The sequence below is a fragment of the Bombina bombina genome, chromosome 4 (assembly GCF_027579735.1).
Source record: "Bombina bombina isolate aBomBom1 chromosome 4, aBomBom1.pri, whole genome shotgun sequence".
In the NCBI taxonomy this organism is placed as follows: domain Eukaryota; kingdom Metazoa; phylum Chordata; class Amphibia; order Anura; family Bombinatoridae; genus Bombina; species Bombina bombina.
In genome coordinates, this window is record NC_069502.1 from 256,188,970 (window position 1) to 256,204,848 (window position 15,879).

The 15,879-nt window shown below is 40.5% G+C and overlaps 1 protein-coding gene across 1 annotated transcript in view; it reads right to left on the minus strand.

Annotated features, from left to right (window-relative positions):
* LOC128657266 (rootletin-like) overlaps nt 1-11,856 on the minus strand; it is a 282,131-nt gene extending 270,275 nt beyond the window's left edge. The window contains exons 1-3 of the mRNA XM_053711546.1: nt 11,833-11,856; nt 11,173-11,320; nt 10,789-10,934 (exon numbers count right to left, since the gene is read on the minus strand). Of these exons, the coding sequence (XP_053567521.1) occupies nt 10,789-10,934; nt 11,173-11,320; nt 11,833-11,856 (318 nt within the window). The remainder of the gene's footprint in view (nt 1-10,788; nt 10,935-11,172; nt 11,321-11,832) is intronic.
* Nucleotides 11,857-15,879: the final 4,023 nt, after the last annotated feature.

The window sequence follows — 15,879 nt, forward strand, 5'->3', positions numbered from 1 at the left end:
CTGCCATCTGGTTGAAAAAACTTGAAAGAGATCCTAAGACAGGGTCTTGGTTCTCATAGAATGAGTCAGCCCAAGCCCTGGGCTCACCCCTTAGATAAGAAATGACCGTTAAGACTCTGACCCTTTCTGTGGGGTATGTACGTGGTTTTAGGTCAAATAACAATAAACAGGAATTCCTGAATTCTCTGAAGTGGGCTCTGTCTCCAGAGAATTTCTCAGGAGGGGAGACCAAGGGCTCAGGTGTTTGTTCTGAGGGGCTCGGCTTAGGGGCCAATACCTCTCGTAGACAGGCTTTTAGGGCCTGGTTTTCTACTTGTAGCTCATGAAAAGAACCTGACAAGGCATCGAGCCTATCAGACAATACTTGAACTCTTTCACCAATTGGATCCTGTTCCATGGTGAGATTAAATTATGGTGATATTCTGTTTTAATGAAAACTTCGGCCAAAACAAACCCTTAATGAATCTCTTATTTGGCTGCTTTATTATGTATTAATTTGTAAGGTACTGTTTAAATATGTCAATGACAACAGTAATCCTATGAGATTGATAAGGGTTTTGTTGTTGGCTAAGTATTCCAGTAAAGGATTTTAAAGTAATACCTAGTACTTTTATATATGCCAAGGCGTTATAGTTGAGCAATGAAATATTGGATATATCACACAAACTATAATGTGGCAAATGTAATAGGTGAATATATATGGTAGACTGTATAATGAAGAAACTTGATAGTTAACACGATAATTCACAGTATAAGAAATTGGAGTAGATAAAGTTAATCAGACCTGTGAGTAATGTTCCGGAGTAGATAAGTTTCCCTTGATTCGTTTAGTATATTTAACTCTGTATGGAACCATGAGTAAAACAAACAGTAGCGTGGAGAGCCGGTTAGAGCTGACAGGCAGGGAGAGATGCAGAGGTCTGCCTCTGATGACGTCACAGCTATCGAGTGCCGTTCTCACACAGGCTGTTTAGGAAGATGTGAAACAGCACCTGAAACGATAATCCAGAAAGTATAGAATCTACTATACAGGTTAGTGAGCAACTTTAGAATTCAAAGTAAAAGTGTAGTATAGGATGATTTCCAAAAGAATTGAGCATAAAACTCTGTAGCGGTCTGTGTACACAGCAATGAGGATTAGAACTCAATAAAGCAGCACTGATTCTTAGTGGGTGGTGCCTTAAATAGGCAAAAGGCTTAAAGGGACAGAGAGGTCACGTTTAACCCTTACACCTGGGATGTGAATTGCAGATAGATGGCAAGAGTGATCCTCCGCCCATCTGATTATCTTGGTTACTTCCTTCATCGCTAAGGAACTCTTTGTTCCTCCCTGATGATTTATGTATGCTACAGTCGTGATGTTGGTCGACTGGAATCTGATGAGTTTGGCCGCCGCTAGTTGAGGCCATGCCTGGAGTGTGTTGAATATCGCTCTCAGTTCCAAAATGTTTATCGGGAGAAGAGACTCTTCCCGAGACCAAAGGCCCTGAGCTTTCAGGGATCCCCAGACCGCGCCCCAGCCTAACAGGCTGGCGTCGGTCGTTACAATGATCCCCTCCGGTCTGCGGAAGCGCATTCCCTGCGACAGGTGATCCTGAGACAACCACCAGAGAAGAGAATCTCTGGTTTTCTGGTCCAGTTGGATTTGAGGAGACAAATCTGCATAATCCCCATTCCACTGTTTGAGCATGCACAATTGCAGTGGCCTGAGATGAATTCGAGCAAAAGGGACTACATCCATTGCTGCCACCATTAATCCGATAACCTCCATGCACTGAGCTACAGATGGCCGAGGAATGGAATGAAGAGCTCGGCAAGTGCCTAGAAGCTTTAACCTTCTGACCTCCGTCAGAAATGTTTTCATTTCTACCGAGTCTATTAATGTTCCCAGGAAGGGAACCCTTGTGAGTGGGGACAGAGAACTTTTTTTCTGTGTTCACCTTCCACCCGTGAGACCTTAGGAAGGCCAGAACAATATCCGTATGAGCCTTGGCTCTGGGAAAAGACGACGCCTGTATTAAGATGTCGTCCAGATAGGGTGCTACTGCAATGCCCCGCGGCCTTAGGACCGCCAGAAGGGACCCTAGCACCTTTGTGAAAATTCTTGGAGCGGTGGCCAACCCGAAGGGAAGGGCCACAAACTGGTAATGCTTGTCCAGAAAAGCGAATCTTAGGAACTGATGGTGATCTTTGTGGATAGGAATATGAAGGTACGCATCCTTTAGATCCACGGTAGTCATGTATTGACCTTCCTGGATCATCGGTAAGATTGTCCGAATGGTCTCCATGTTGAAGGATGGAACTCTGAGGAATTTGTTTAGAATTTTTAGATCCAGGATTGGTCTGAAAGTTCCTTCCTTTTTGGGAACCACAAACAGGTTTGAGTAAAAACCCAGTCCTTGTTCTGTAATTGGGACTGGATATATCACTCCCATCTTGATTAGATCTTCTACACAGCGTAAGAACGCCTCTTTCTTTGTCGTGTCTGAAGACAGACGAGAAATGTGGAACCTTCCTCTTGGAGGAGAATCCTTGAATTCTAGAAGGTATCCCTGAGCAACTATCTCTAATGCCCAGGGATTGTGAACATCTCTTGCCCAAGCCTGAGCAAAGAGAGAGAGTCTGCCCCCTACCAGATCCGGTCCCGGATCGGGGGCTACCCCTTCATGCTGTCTTAGTAGCAGCTGCAGGCTTCTTGGCCTGTTTACCCTTGTTCCAGCCCTGCATAGGCTTCCAGGTTGCCTTGGGCTGTGGGGAGTTACCCTCTTGCTTTGCGGTCGCAGAGGTTGAAGCAGGACCGCTCCTGAAGTTGCGAAAGGAACGAAAATTAGCCTTGTTTTTAGCCTTAAAAGGCCTATCTTGCGGGAGGGCATGGCCCTTTCCCCCAGTGATATCCGAAATAATCTCTTTCAATTCGGGCCCGAAAAGGGTCTTTCCCTTGAAAGGAATATTCAATAACTTAGTCTTAGATGACACATCGGCCGACCATGATTTAAGCCAAAGCGCTCTGCGCGCCATGATGGCAAAACCAGAATTTTTCGCCGCTAACTTAGCTAATTGGAAAGCGGCATCTGTGATAAAAGAATTAGCCAGCTTTAGAGCCTTAATTCTATCCATAATTTCATCATATGAGGTCTCCGTCTGGAGCGACTCCTCCAGCGCCTCAAACCAGAAAGCCGCTGCAGTAGTTACAGGAATAATGCAGGCTGGAGAAGGAAACCCTGTTGGACAAAGATTTTCTTTAGTAAACCTTCTAATATTTTATCCATAGGATCTTTGAAAGCACAACTGTCTTCAATTGGTATGGTTGTGCGCTTGGCTAGCGTTGAAACTGCCCCCTCTACCTTAGGGACCGTCTGCCATGCGTCCCTCCTGGGATCCGTTATGGGGAACATTTTCTTAAAGATAGGGGGGGGGAACAAAGGGTACACCTGGTCTCTCCCACTCCCTATCCACAATATCCGCCACCCTCTTCGGGATCAGAAACGCATCAGTGTATACAGGGACTTCTAGATAACTGTCCATTTTACACAATTTCTCTGGGACCACCATGGGGTCGCAATCATCCAGCGTAGCTAATACCTCCTTAAACAGCACGCGGAGGTGTTCCAGCTTAAATTTAAACGCTAAGGAATCTGATTCTGCCCGCTGAGAAACCTTTCCTGTGTCAGAAATTTCTCCCTCGGACAACACATCCCTCACCCTCCCTTCAGAGCGTTGTGAGGGTACAACAGATAAATCCTGCAAAGCTTCTGATTGCTCATACTCTGTTCTTAAGACCGAGCTATCACGCTTTTTAGGAAAAACTGGCAGTTTGGATAAAAATGCCGCAAGGGAATTATCCATGACTGCTGCTAATTGTTGTAATGTAATAGGGGCCAATGCGCTAGAGGTACTAGGCATCGCTTGCGCGGGCGTAACTGGTGTCGACACATGGGGAGAGGAAGGTGGGCTATCCTCATTACCTTCTGTTAAAGAATCATCTTGGGATACATTTATAAGTGAAACATTGTGATCTTTAAAATGCTTAGACACATTAGCACACTTAAAACACAAATGTAAAGGGGGTTCCACCTTGGCTACTAAACACATAAAGTCTATCTGTAGGCTCAGACATGTTAAACAGACTTAGACAGCACTCAAATACAGAAAAAAACAATTTTAGAAAAAAACAGTACTGTGCCTTTAAATAATAAAAAGCGCACACTTTTTTACTAAATCTCAAAAAATAACCCAATCTTTATGAAATTTTCACCGTATGATCCTAATGCTTTGAAATGATTGCACAGTGAATTTCAAGTCAATTAACCCCTTAATGGCCAAACCGGAGCAAAGTAAAGCTGGCAACCGGTTAGCAAACTACAGCACCATGCCACAGCAATCTGCTGTGGCCCTATCTTCCTTGGGGATTAGTTGTGATCGAAAATAAGCCTCTATGAAGTCCTCAAGTAATCTTTGGACCCTCCACGTGAAGCTGCATGAAGCTGTCTGCAATAACAACTGCGCAATTGAGGCGCGAAATTTAGGCCCCCTCCCTCTCCACTCTGGAGTTGTGGGGCCTTCACAAGCCTAAATAGGTGTCTAAATATATGCCATGTGGAAAAAAAACAAACATAAAACGTTCCCAATGTAATAAAAACTTGTAAAAAGATCAGATTGTCATAAAATAATCGATTGCCCCTTTACAGTGTCCACCAGTGTTTTGAGCCCTTTTAAATAAGCCTTCCTTCTATACTAAGTCTCAGAATATGGCTTACCTTTCCCACATGGGGATTCTTGTCAGTCTTCTAGCATTACTAAGTCTTGACTAGAATTAAATGACTGAAACATACCTTATAGCAGTTAAGTCTGCAAACTGTTCCCCCCAACTGAAGTTTTCTGGTACTCCCCAATCCTGTGTGGGAACAGCAATGGATTTTAGTTACAACATGCTAAAATCGTTTTCCTCTCAGCAGAAATCTTCATCACTTTCTGCCACAGAGTAAATAGTACAAACCGGCACTATTTTAAAAATAACAAACTCTTGATTGAAGAAATAAAAACTACAAATCTAACACCACATTCACTTTACCCTCCCGTGGAGATGCTACTTGTTAGAGCGGCAAAGAGAATGACTGGGAGGGCGGAGCCTGAGGGGGAGCTATATGGACAGCTCTGCTGTGTGCTCTCTTTGTCACTTCCTGTAGGGAATGAGAATATCCCACAAGGATGAATCCGTGGACTGGATACACCTTGTAAGAGAAATGATTTATATTTTCTTAAATATTTAAGTTTAATAATTCCTTCTAATCCACGGCCCTTTTTATTCCTTTATCCAATGTCTTTGATCGTATTCATATATGACTATGAATGCTGTTTTATGTACGAGCATTACCTACGCGCGTTGACTTCAGTTCCTGTTAGACGTCACGCTAACACGCTCATTACTTTTCCCTCAGTTGTTTTTTTTTTCAGCTCGCCGCTGCATTTTCTAAACAGCTAGCTGCTTTATGTGAATGTTTATTTGTTCTGCAAAATACGATCATTGGCAATATATTTATTGCAAAATATCGTTTATTGGTAATATATATATATTTTTTTAACTGAATAAAAAACTTTATCTCTAAGCTTTTATAGCCCATAACAGACACCATTTTTTTTACATAGGCTGTCACTTCACTGCATTGAGATCGCTGTGAAAGTTAGCGCTACATCTCTTCCCTCACGAACACTTTGTGGAATATTGTGAGACAGAAATAAAGTTAAAAAAAAAGCTAATACTCATGAACATGCTCGCACACGGGCTAATACAATCTAATTAGCATATTACAAATGATTGGGCAAAAACAGCGGCATGAAAAAGACTATAAACTATGTTCTTCCTGAGGGGCGTTTTGAAAAATCTTTTGAATACTTGAAAATTGAATTTAGAATAAGTTAAAGGAATATTTTATTTTTCTCTAATTTGTATAATGAATATCTCATCTAAAATAAATTTATGAGTTCTATAAAAATAATAAATACAAATTTTAAGATGGACTATCCCTTTAATATTCAGAATACCACATTCTTTTGCAGTAATTATTATGCTAAGCAGAAGATAATGAAGCACTACTAGTCTTAAACTACTAATGCAACTGGGGTAGTATCTAGGGGAGAAGATCTGATAAATAAGAAAAGATATGTAGGAGATATGGGTGAGATATTAGAAACAGAAATGCTTAAAAATAAAAAAGGCTAGAACATTAGCAACGGTAGTTGAAGCTAGATACATAAATGACTAAGGCATTGGGCTAATTTAGACATGTAGATTAAAAGAGGACAAAAGGAGCGTGTCGGGGCGGTGGCCATGATAGGTCGCAATATTTGTGGCTCCCGGTATGATCTCCCTAATCCGCTGGTTATCGAGCTTGATCTGCAACATCTGACGACATACATCTCAGCTTCGACCAGGCTATGCATTACTGATCTGAACTATCTCATAGTTGCAGATTTTATGACTTCCGGGGCCAAATCAGGACCGTTAGGACCTCAGACGGCGGCCTTACCATGAGGACTTAACACCCGCCCCCGGTCATCGGGTATAGCAGTCGTGTAGTGACTGCCTTTTCTACTTAAAGGGGAAAACCATCTAATACCTTTACAGGGAGACCCATCCAACGATACCTGAGTTAAGCAGTGTAAATGGAGGCCCTGGACAGATGGGAGGCAGAAATGAGCCAGCTCATCCGCAATCATTTCTTGCAGTTGGAGACGGAGCTGTGTGCACTCATCAGCAGACAGTGGCCTCCTAGCGGAATCAGACCGATACCTACTGTACACTCCCCATACGATGCCTGCACTCACATGAATGAAGAAAAATGGGATGCGATCCCCTTACCAGTTGAGTTTGTACTCCTGGACTCTAATGGATCTCCATTCCCTTTTAATCTCTCTTCAGAGTCTCCTGAGATCGAGAGTGACCTACCCTGTGAAGCGCAACTTCCCATGGACTGTGTGCGCACTACTTTTGACTCAAGAAAAAATGTGACAGGCTTGCTCTGGAAGCTAGAGGCATATGTCTCCTCATATGACGATATGTATCTAGCGAAAAAAACGACAGTGGATTCGCAGAGAGGTCCCTTTAGCCTTCAACTGATGGACCATTGCCTGAACCCCTGGGAGATTGTCCTGCGCTGCTCTGTGGCCTCTGCGGAGGCTAGGACTTGGAGCGCCATAAAAGGAAAGACACCTCTGAGCTGTGGAAGGCAGAATCAGATCGGTAGCACACGATCACTGAAGTGGAGTGACTGAAACTGGCTATCCCTTCATTTAAGACTCAATATACCAGTCAACCTCCCCGGTACTATTCGTCAAGGTGTGGGCTGAGGAGAGCGATATGAGACCAAGGGCTAATATACCATGCTGCAAATATGACCATCTGGTTGTTCCAAGGCTTTATTGCTGAGCCTTGGTCGATAAACCTGATCCCTGAGGAGGACATAATAGTAGCTTGTGTTAACATGCAGTGACACTCTAACTTCATCGAGAGGCAGGTTGTCAAGTTCTTAGCTATCCTTATGAGGACATTGTGTCTGACAAACCAATGATAGCTAAAGATTATTTTTGCTTCATATTCACTGAATTATAGATATATGTAAAAAATCTTGTCTACAGCAGTTTTTATAAGCTAACTTAGTTTCATGATTAGGCTCCTATATGTGTATGCACAATGTTTCTGTTCACTGTTCTTTATTTTGTGTTTAACACCTCCCTGTACAGTACCTTTGTCTAATTGACAACAGGGTAACCTGGTAGGGCTAGAATCTGGTTTATAGGGTCCACTGATAAGATGTTGTAATACAACTATGCTGCTACCCTATGTTATACTACTATAAGTATCATATTTAGTACTTGAGATAGGAGTTTCAATTCTGGGGCCAGAAGCAGTAGATATAGGCATACCGCAGTGATATTTTGTAGGGGCTGTAGCATAATCAAAGCCCTAATTACAGTTTTAGATTGCCAGCTATAGACCCCTATATACGAAATCTATGATGTAAGAGTGTTGAATTTGACCACACTAACTTATCTTACTCATTGTACCCATGCTGTCCTAAGGCAGGTCAATATAAATATTTTTTAATGACATTGTGCTGCCTGCGGCCGAGGTAGCGCGTCTTTTGTATTTTTCTCTGAGACCACCAATATTACTTGTTGCAGATACCTACTCGTTGACAAGCACTATTTGCACTATTGTACCTCTTTATTAGTTTATCCCTTTACAGCTCCAAGGTACAAACTTAGACTTGTGGTACGCACATATCTCAGAATACTCCATCAAATGACTATCCACTTATAGGACCTTAGTACATACCCATCAAGATATATCACTAAGCCCACTGAGTTATCATTGAATATCTACGATGACAATTTATTTTTACCAAGGTTATCAATGATCGTCACCCCTATCAATATACCTATTAGCATTAACTAGCTGTTTCCGTATATATTTGTGTACATTATCCATCAAGTTACTAAAGTTTACCTAAGCATATGTGTTATATTGACTGTATAACACATATAAATTTAAAAAGAGGTTTTATCACTCATTGGGACTCAAAAGTGGCCCCCTACATTCCTAATGCCTTCCTTTTATTTCAACTTTCCAATGGTTAATGGGGTCCAAGAGTGGCCCTTTTATCGGCTGAAGGGCTCTGAGATTAGGCCCTATGGTTCTTATAGCTTCATATTTAATGTACCTCATCATTGCCTTTTGAATAACTGTTATAATTTATTGTTCTTTCTTTTGAGTGTACTCACGTATACCCATTTGTGATGTAGCATGTTTATTTTTATGTACCGCCTGGCAAACCTCAATAAAAAAAAAAAAAAAAAAGAGGACAAAAGTACATTGGGAAGACAATGGGTTATTATAAGTGGAAAGCAACCATTTGTAGCATTCAGAGTGCTGCACCAAGAGCTGACAGCGTTGGTGTCGCTCTAGTTACACCATATGCATGGAAAACCAAAGCGACAGAAAGAAGCCTTAATATTCCAAGTGATATTAAATTAAAGTGAATGTAAATTTTGATGCTAAAGTGCCCGGTTTTTAAAAATTCGATTAAAAACAGGGGCACTTTAATTTATCAAAATTTACATTTCACTCCTGTTGTGAAAAAAACCTAGCTTTTAAACTTGACAGCAGCCTCCACCCATTGCAAAGCCTCTTCCTGGGTCTAAAATGAGGAATCTGGCTTCCTCCAATCACGGCATTGAATCAGACACCAATTCCCCCAGGGGGGAAGCTGTGATTGGAGGATGACCTATCCATCATTTCTGACATCAGAAATGGCTTGCGACGACTGGAGGAAGCTGGAGTTGCTGTCAAGTTTAAAAGGTAAGTATTTTTTCACAACAGGAGTGAAATGTAAATTTTGAGGAATTAAAGTGCCCCTGTTTTTAATCTAACTTTTAAAAACCGGGCACTCTAGCATCAAAATTTACATTCACTTTAAGGAGCTGACAGAGGGGCTCCAGGCCTAGGGTCTGATAGGGGTATGTGGCTGACAGAGGGGCTTCAGAGCCAGGGCTTTTATCTGATGTGAATAAATTGCTAAAAGATGGGCTGCAGGGCCTGGAGACTTGTCAGATGTTCATTCTTTATTTATTATTATTACAGCTGATATAAAAACCACATTTTCCTCCTACATTTTAGAAAAGCTAACTCATTTGTTGTGAGTGAGAAGTTAAAACCAGCTCCCATTGCTCTAAAGCCACCAAATGCTCTTCTGTAGAGACTGATATGGACTACCGCTACACCCTAAATAAAACAGCACACTCTGGCACTGTTTTTAAAATAAAAAACTCTTGATTGAAGAATCAAAAACTAACACCTCACTTTGCCATTTCCTATCACTAACGCAGGCAAAGAGAATGACTGGGGTGGGAGGGAAGGGAGGAGCTATATAACAGCTCTGCTGTGGTGCTCTTTGCCTCCTCCTGCTGACCAGGAGGCGTAATCCCACAAGGATGAAATCCGTGAACTCATCGTGTCTTTAAAAAGAAACATCACATTTTCCCCCCTACATTTTAGAAAAGCTAACTCATTTGTTGTGAGTGAGAAGTTAAAAGTAGTGGTTAACCCATAGCTTAAAGAAGAGTGCCAAGTAGTCTGGGCAGCATTATGGTATAAAAAGGCAGTAAGTAGTGTTCACCCTATTAAAGGGATATGAAACCCACATTTTTTCTTTCAAAATTCAGATAGTGCATGTCATTTTAAGCAACTATCTAATTTACGCTTATCAAATTTTCTTCGTTCTCTTGGTATCTTTATTTGAAAAGCAGGAATGTACGCTTAGGAGCCGACCCCTTTTTGATTCAGCACTTGGGTAGCGCTTCCTGATTGGTAGCTAAATGTGCTGAATACACCACAATAGCCATTGAGGAGAGGCATATATGTTCAGCCACCAATCAGCAGCTAGCTCCCAGTAGTGCATTGCTGCTCCTGAGCCAACCTATGTATGCTTTTCAACAAAGAACACCAAGAGAGCAAAGGTAATAAATAATAGAAGTAAATTGGAAAGTTGTTTATAACTCCATGCTCTATCTGAATCATTAAAGTTTAATTTTGACTTGGTAACCCTACTAATTCTGCTAGACTACAGCTACCAATACATAATGTATAATAGGAGTTGAAAATGTTGCTGATGCCACAGAGATGTAAAAACACATTACAGTAGTGCTTACAATATGTCTTTCTGATATATTTAATAATAGTTATTGGCCCGGCTAGGAAACACAACACACATGGACACCTTGTGCCTTTACCTTGTCATTAAGGGTGTGGTTTTTTATGGTGAGATCATCACGCTCAGTTCGGGTTAGTGCCAGAAGGTCTTTCAGGCGAAATATCTCATCCTGTAGAGATCTGTTCTCCTCCTGTAGGCTCCAATCTGGATAACGTTCTGGGAACCCTAAGAAAAAGACCAGATGTCACTAATGGAAAGGCCACCAATAGTCTGTGATTGCAAAACTCATCGACAAGTTACTGTGTGGTCACCAAGATTCACAAACATTGCTCTACATTAGTGATATACAGGATGTTAAATAATATCCTCCCTGGTCCATGTGTCACAGACAGAGCCTAGCACTTTAAGTTCAGTGTAACTGTCACTCAGAGCATTTGCTAGCAATGCCACTCATTTTACTTACGTTGCATTGAGTCCTCACTAAGGTTCTGAGTGATGATCTCTCGTATTCGTGCAGGGACAGGAGTTAACGTGTCCCTATCACCCTCCACACTACAAACAGTTAATGACTTGTCTTCAGTGTCTGGGTTCAGGACTGTGTCCTCCAAACGCTGAAATGAAAGTTACATTTATTATTAGATTACATTTCCTGACAACAAAATTGTTCTACTATTAGCTTATTAGTGACACAAACAAATTACAATACACACTTGTTTTCATCCAATAATATCTCCAAAGGAGAAGGTTCCACTGTGACCCTGTTACTGATAGCCTGTCTCAATATCATTAAAAAAAGGTTTGAAGAGCACTAGAGATTCTTACTGCGTTCAAAGTGGGAAAAGTAGCTTTTTGAGACGGAAAACTAGCAAGATTAAAGGGACACTAAACCCAAAAAAATTTCTTTAATGAATCAGACAGAGCATGCAATTTTAACCAACTTTCTAATTTACTTTAATTATCAATTTTTTTCGTTCTCATAGAGCCTATGGCATCTAGGAATAAAGCGCTCAGCCGAAACACGTAAGATGCGTTTTTAACTGCACTATGGTTTGAAAGTTTTGTCAGTAAAGCTTATGTATCTTATCTCTGAGTGCTGAACCTTTTTTCTTTTTTTTTATATTACCCTCTCTGCTGGTTTTTGCAGCATCCCGTTTTTCACTAACCAGAGCTTGCTATCTTTTAGTGTCTTCTCACACTGTGCTTATTTACTACACAAAGGATCGGCACCATTATACTCAATAACGGCAACACAGCCAATCAGCTTCAAGATCAGCGTTGAGTGTCATGGCCTGGAAAAAACAGTGGGCGGAGCCAATCTAGCAATGGAGAGGCAATATGAAGCATAGCCGGATTGGAGGTTGAAAGGAGTCGGCGTGTATGGCGGTAGTGGTCTGTACGTTCCCTTGATGAGTGGGATGCCCTGGTCTGTACCTAGCCTGGAAGCCGGTAAGAAATTATCACCGTTGATTACCTTCTGAAGTATGCGTACATACAAGCCTCTGTTTGGACACATTTATGCTCAGCCGAAATGCATAAGCTGCGTTTTTAACTGCACTATGGTTTTAAAGTTTTGTCAATAAAGCTTATGGATCTTAACCAGGAGTGCTGAAACTTTTTTTCTTTTTTTCATATCAATAAAACTAGTTTAATAAAACAGATTCCAATCTAAAGCAAAAGCTCAACGCGTTTCGGCTGACAAAAGAGCAAATAAAATATTAAAACTGTGACAGCAGAAAGGCGTAAAGCTTTTAATTTTAAGTTGGGATCTGTTTTATTAAGCTATTGTTATTGATATCCTGTTCTACTTCTCGTCTGTGGTTATCCTGGATGCTTCTTTGTGATGACACCGGTGAGAATGAATAAAGTATAAGTGACTACTTTCCATTTAGTGCTTACTGTTGTTCCAGCAATATTGCACCATCTTGGGTCTCCCTGTCACCTCACTGGAGAAGAGCACTGTGCCGTGGGCGGCCGGAGGCGCTGAGTTAGCAATACACTTGCTGCACAGATAGGGTGAGTTTAACACCCTTTTTTTTTTAGGAAGTCAGACAGGATGACAGAAACTAATGTTTATTTTTAGTGACGGTAAATCCTAACATTTGTTATATGCTTGGATTTACCATCACTTTAAGCCAAGAAGGAAATGTGTATGGATGCACAAGTGATACTTGAGTATCAGTTTCTCACTGGTTGTTAAGAACAACCATCGTAGCTCTAGTAGTAGATAGAAACAAGCCTTCAAATACATGAAAACAAAAAGTAGCTTTACTATGCAAGAGCATCTATTCGAATAAAAACAATGTGCTAAAAAACACTTTAAATGGACATTCCGGTCAAAATTTAAAAGAACATAGCTAAATTACACCTTTGAATAGAAACATATTTGTATTATACATGTATTGGATAAAATGTTTCTACTAAAAGTTATTACTGTTTTAGTGATAGCATTTTTTCTGCAAGTGAATGTGATGAATATTCTCAGTGCACCAGGATTTTAAATAATGCAGCTGCTCAGATTGCCAGTGGGGCTTGTATCATGTCAGCAGTTAACAAATTGAGTCATTACCAGATGGTAAACGCATCTTAGGCTCTATGAGCAAGTGCTGTGTTTAAAATGCTGGTGCACGGTGCATACTTAAATAAACTTTTGAAACAGCTATAGCTTTTATAAGAAGCATTTTTTGCTAATACATGTATATTACAAAAATGCTTCTATTCAAAACTGAAAAGCATCCATGTGGATTCCAATTTTGGCTGGAATGTCCCTTTAATGTCCCTCAAACTCTTTTGACACGGTAAGACCAAACACAATGGGCATTTTATTCTCACGTCACTCCTCAGCAATGCACAACCACACACCTGCAGCATAGTGTCTGTGCCAGATACATTCATCGGCCGAGTCTAGAATGAACATAATGCTACATTCCATGCATTTTAAAAACATTGGCTCAACATGTTCCGCATAACATGTAAATAAAGCAATGTTTCCAAAGCTTACGCTGGTGTCACATACCTCCAGCTGACAGATCTGAGTTTATTAGTAATACATTTCACCTTCAGATTTTATAACTGTAACCTGGATCAAAACCAGGACGTTCCAAAGTTTAATTATATAAAACCCCCATTGGTTTGCCCCTGTTAGATTTTAATAAATTTAAGACAAATTATCATTTTTTGCTTCAAGTTACCTATTAACAAATTTCAGCAATATATATCAATATTAAATGATGTACTGATATTACATTATGTTTGTGTCTGTGGAGTGGTCAATCATGGTGAAATGTTGACAAACAGGATTGGACTATTTCTCTCACATTAATTTTTGATTGAGGGTTTGTGCAGTTTTTGGCTTGTATCTCCAATATAACATCTCACATCACATGCAGTGCAATATATCATGTATATCACATTTGCAGATATACAGTACATGAATATGGCCCTTTAATGATAGAAGATTTATTGCTGTGATCACTCCATGATTTTACAACTACACCTCCTCTCCCTGTACTCAGACATCTGAAACACCTAATGAGCTATATTTATTAAGCAGCGGATGCTGCTTTGGAGGCCCATCGTTTCAGGTTCGGTCGTAAAACTGCTTCTCCTTAACCTCTCTGCCACATAAAAGGTGGCGGATTGAATTCATTCCAAAAAAAAAAATTAAAAAAATCTGATTTTTTGGATTTAAATCTGATTTTTTGGATTTAAATCGGATTTGGGACAAGCACTGTCTCCAGCTCATTTTTTGGCAAATATTGTCAATATCCAGTATCAGGGTCAAAACTTAAGTGCTGAGGAAGAGGAGTTAGCTATGATATGAGTATCCAGCAATCATCCATTTGTAATGCCAACTATAATAAACTTCAAAGCTAAGGGGGAACCATTCAAGAAATATATGTTTGCTGAAGATATTTTAAAGAAAGTCACACCAGTGAACTGGTGGAAGTCACTTAAGCACTTGGATGTTCAAGTAATGATTTCACTTTTGACAGCAGTAGCTTCTTCTGCAGGCGTTGAAAGAATATTCTCTTCCTTTGGACTCATTCATTCTAAATTGAGAAATTGTTTGGGACCCGATAAAGCAGGAAAGCTTGTTTTTCTTTTCCAGATTATGAACAAAGAAGAAGCTGAAGATGACGAGTGAGCTACAGAGGACAGTATTTAAGTTTTTCATGTGTAGGCTGGGCTGACAGTCTAAGTTTCTTAAAATATATATATTTTGTTTAGCCAAATTAGTTAACAAACATGGATGTTTGTTTAAGCAAATAACATATGCTGTAATGTTATTGTTTCAGTTGAGTAAATCTATTTAAATTGTTATTATTAAGGTAATGATTATTTTTCTCCTTCCTAAGTACAACAGAAAAGTTGTCCAAATATGAATTATATTGATTAACCTATTAAACTGGGGATAAAAAAACTAATATGAAAAGTTGTTATTCTAAAAATCTTCATCTACTTGCATATTAAAGTTATACCAGCAAGAATGAGTCTTTATGTAGAAAACTATGATTTAAATCAAGTCTTACTGACTAGTGATTTAAATAGTGAATTAAATCAGTTTGATTTAAATCAAATCCACCCTTATATATTTATGCTTTTTTTACCCACACCTGTAATATATGTTACAGTCATATATGCTATATTCATTTGCATGTTCAACCCTTTTAACCCCTTAATGACAACTGACGTACCAGGTACGTCATGCATTAACTAACAGTTAATGACAATAGACGTACCTGGTACGTCAGTTGTCTAAGAGAGTGCTGGAAGCGATCGCAATCGCTTCCAGCAGCTCTCAGGGTATTGCAGTGATGCCTCCATATGGAGGCATCCTGCAATACCTTTTCAGAAGACTCCGATGCAGAGAGAGCCACTCTGTGGCCCTCTCTGCACCGGTAGCGATGGTGCCGGTTCGTTGGTGGGTGGTAGCATATCAGGGAGGCGGGTGGGCGGCCCATCGCTACCCGGCATCCGGTTCCTGTAAGTGCTATGTGCACGCCGGGTGCCGGGAGCGTGCGGGGGCGCGCGTGCGCGCGCGATTAGCTGGCCACTGACACCAATGAGAAAGTAGAGGGGGGAAAAATGTATTAAAAATTAATAAATATATAAGGATCTGGGAGGGGGAGGGGGTTGGGGTATTGTGGGGGGCTGCTACACTACAGAAAAC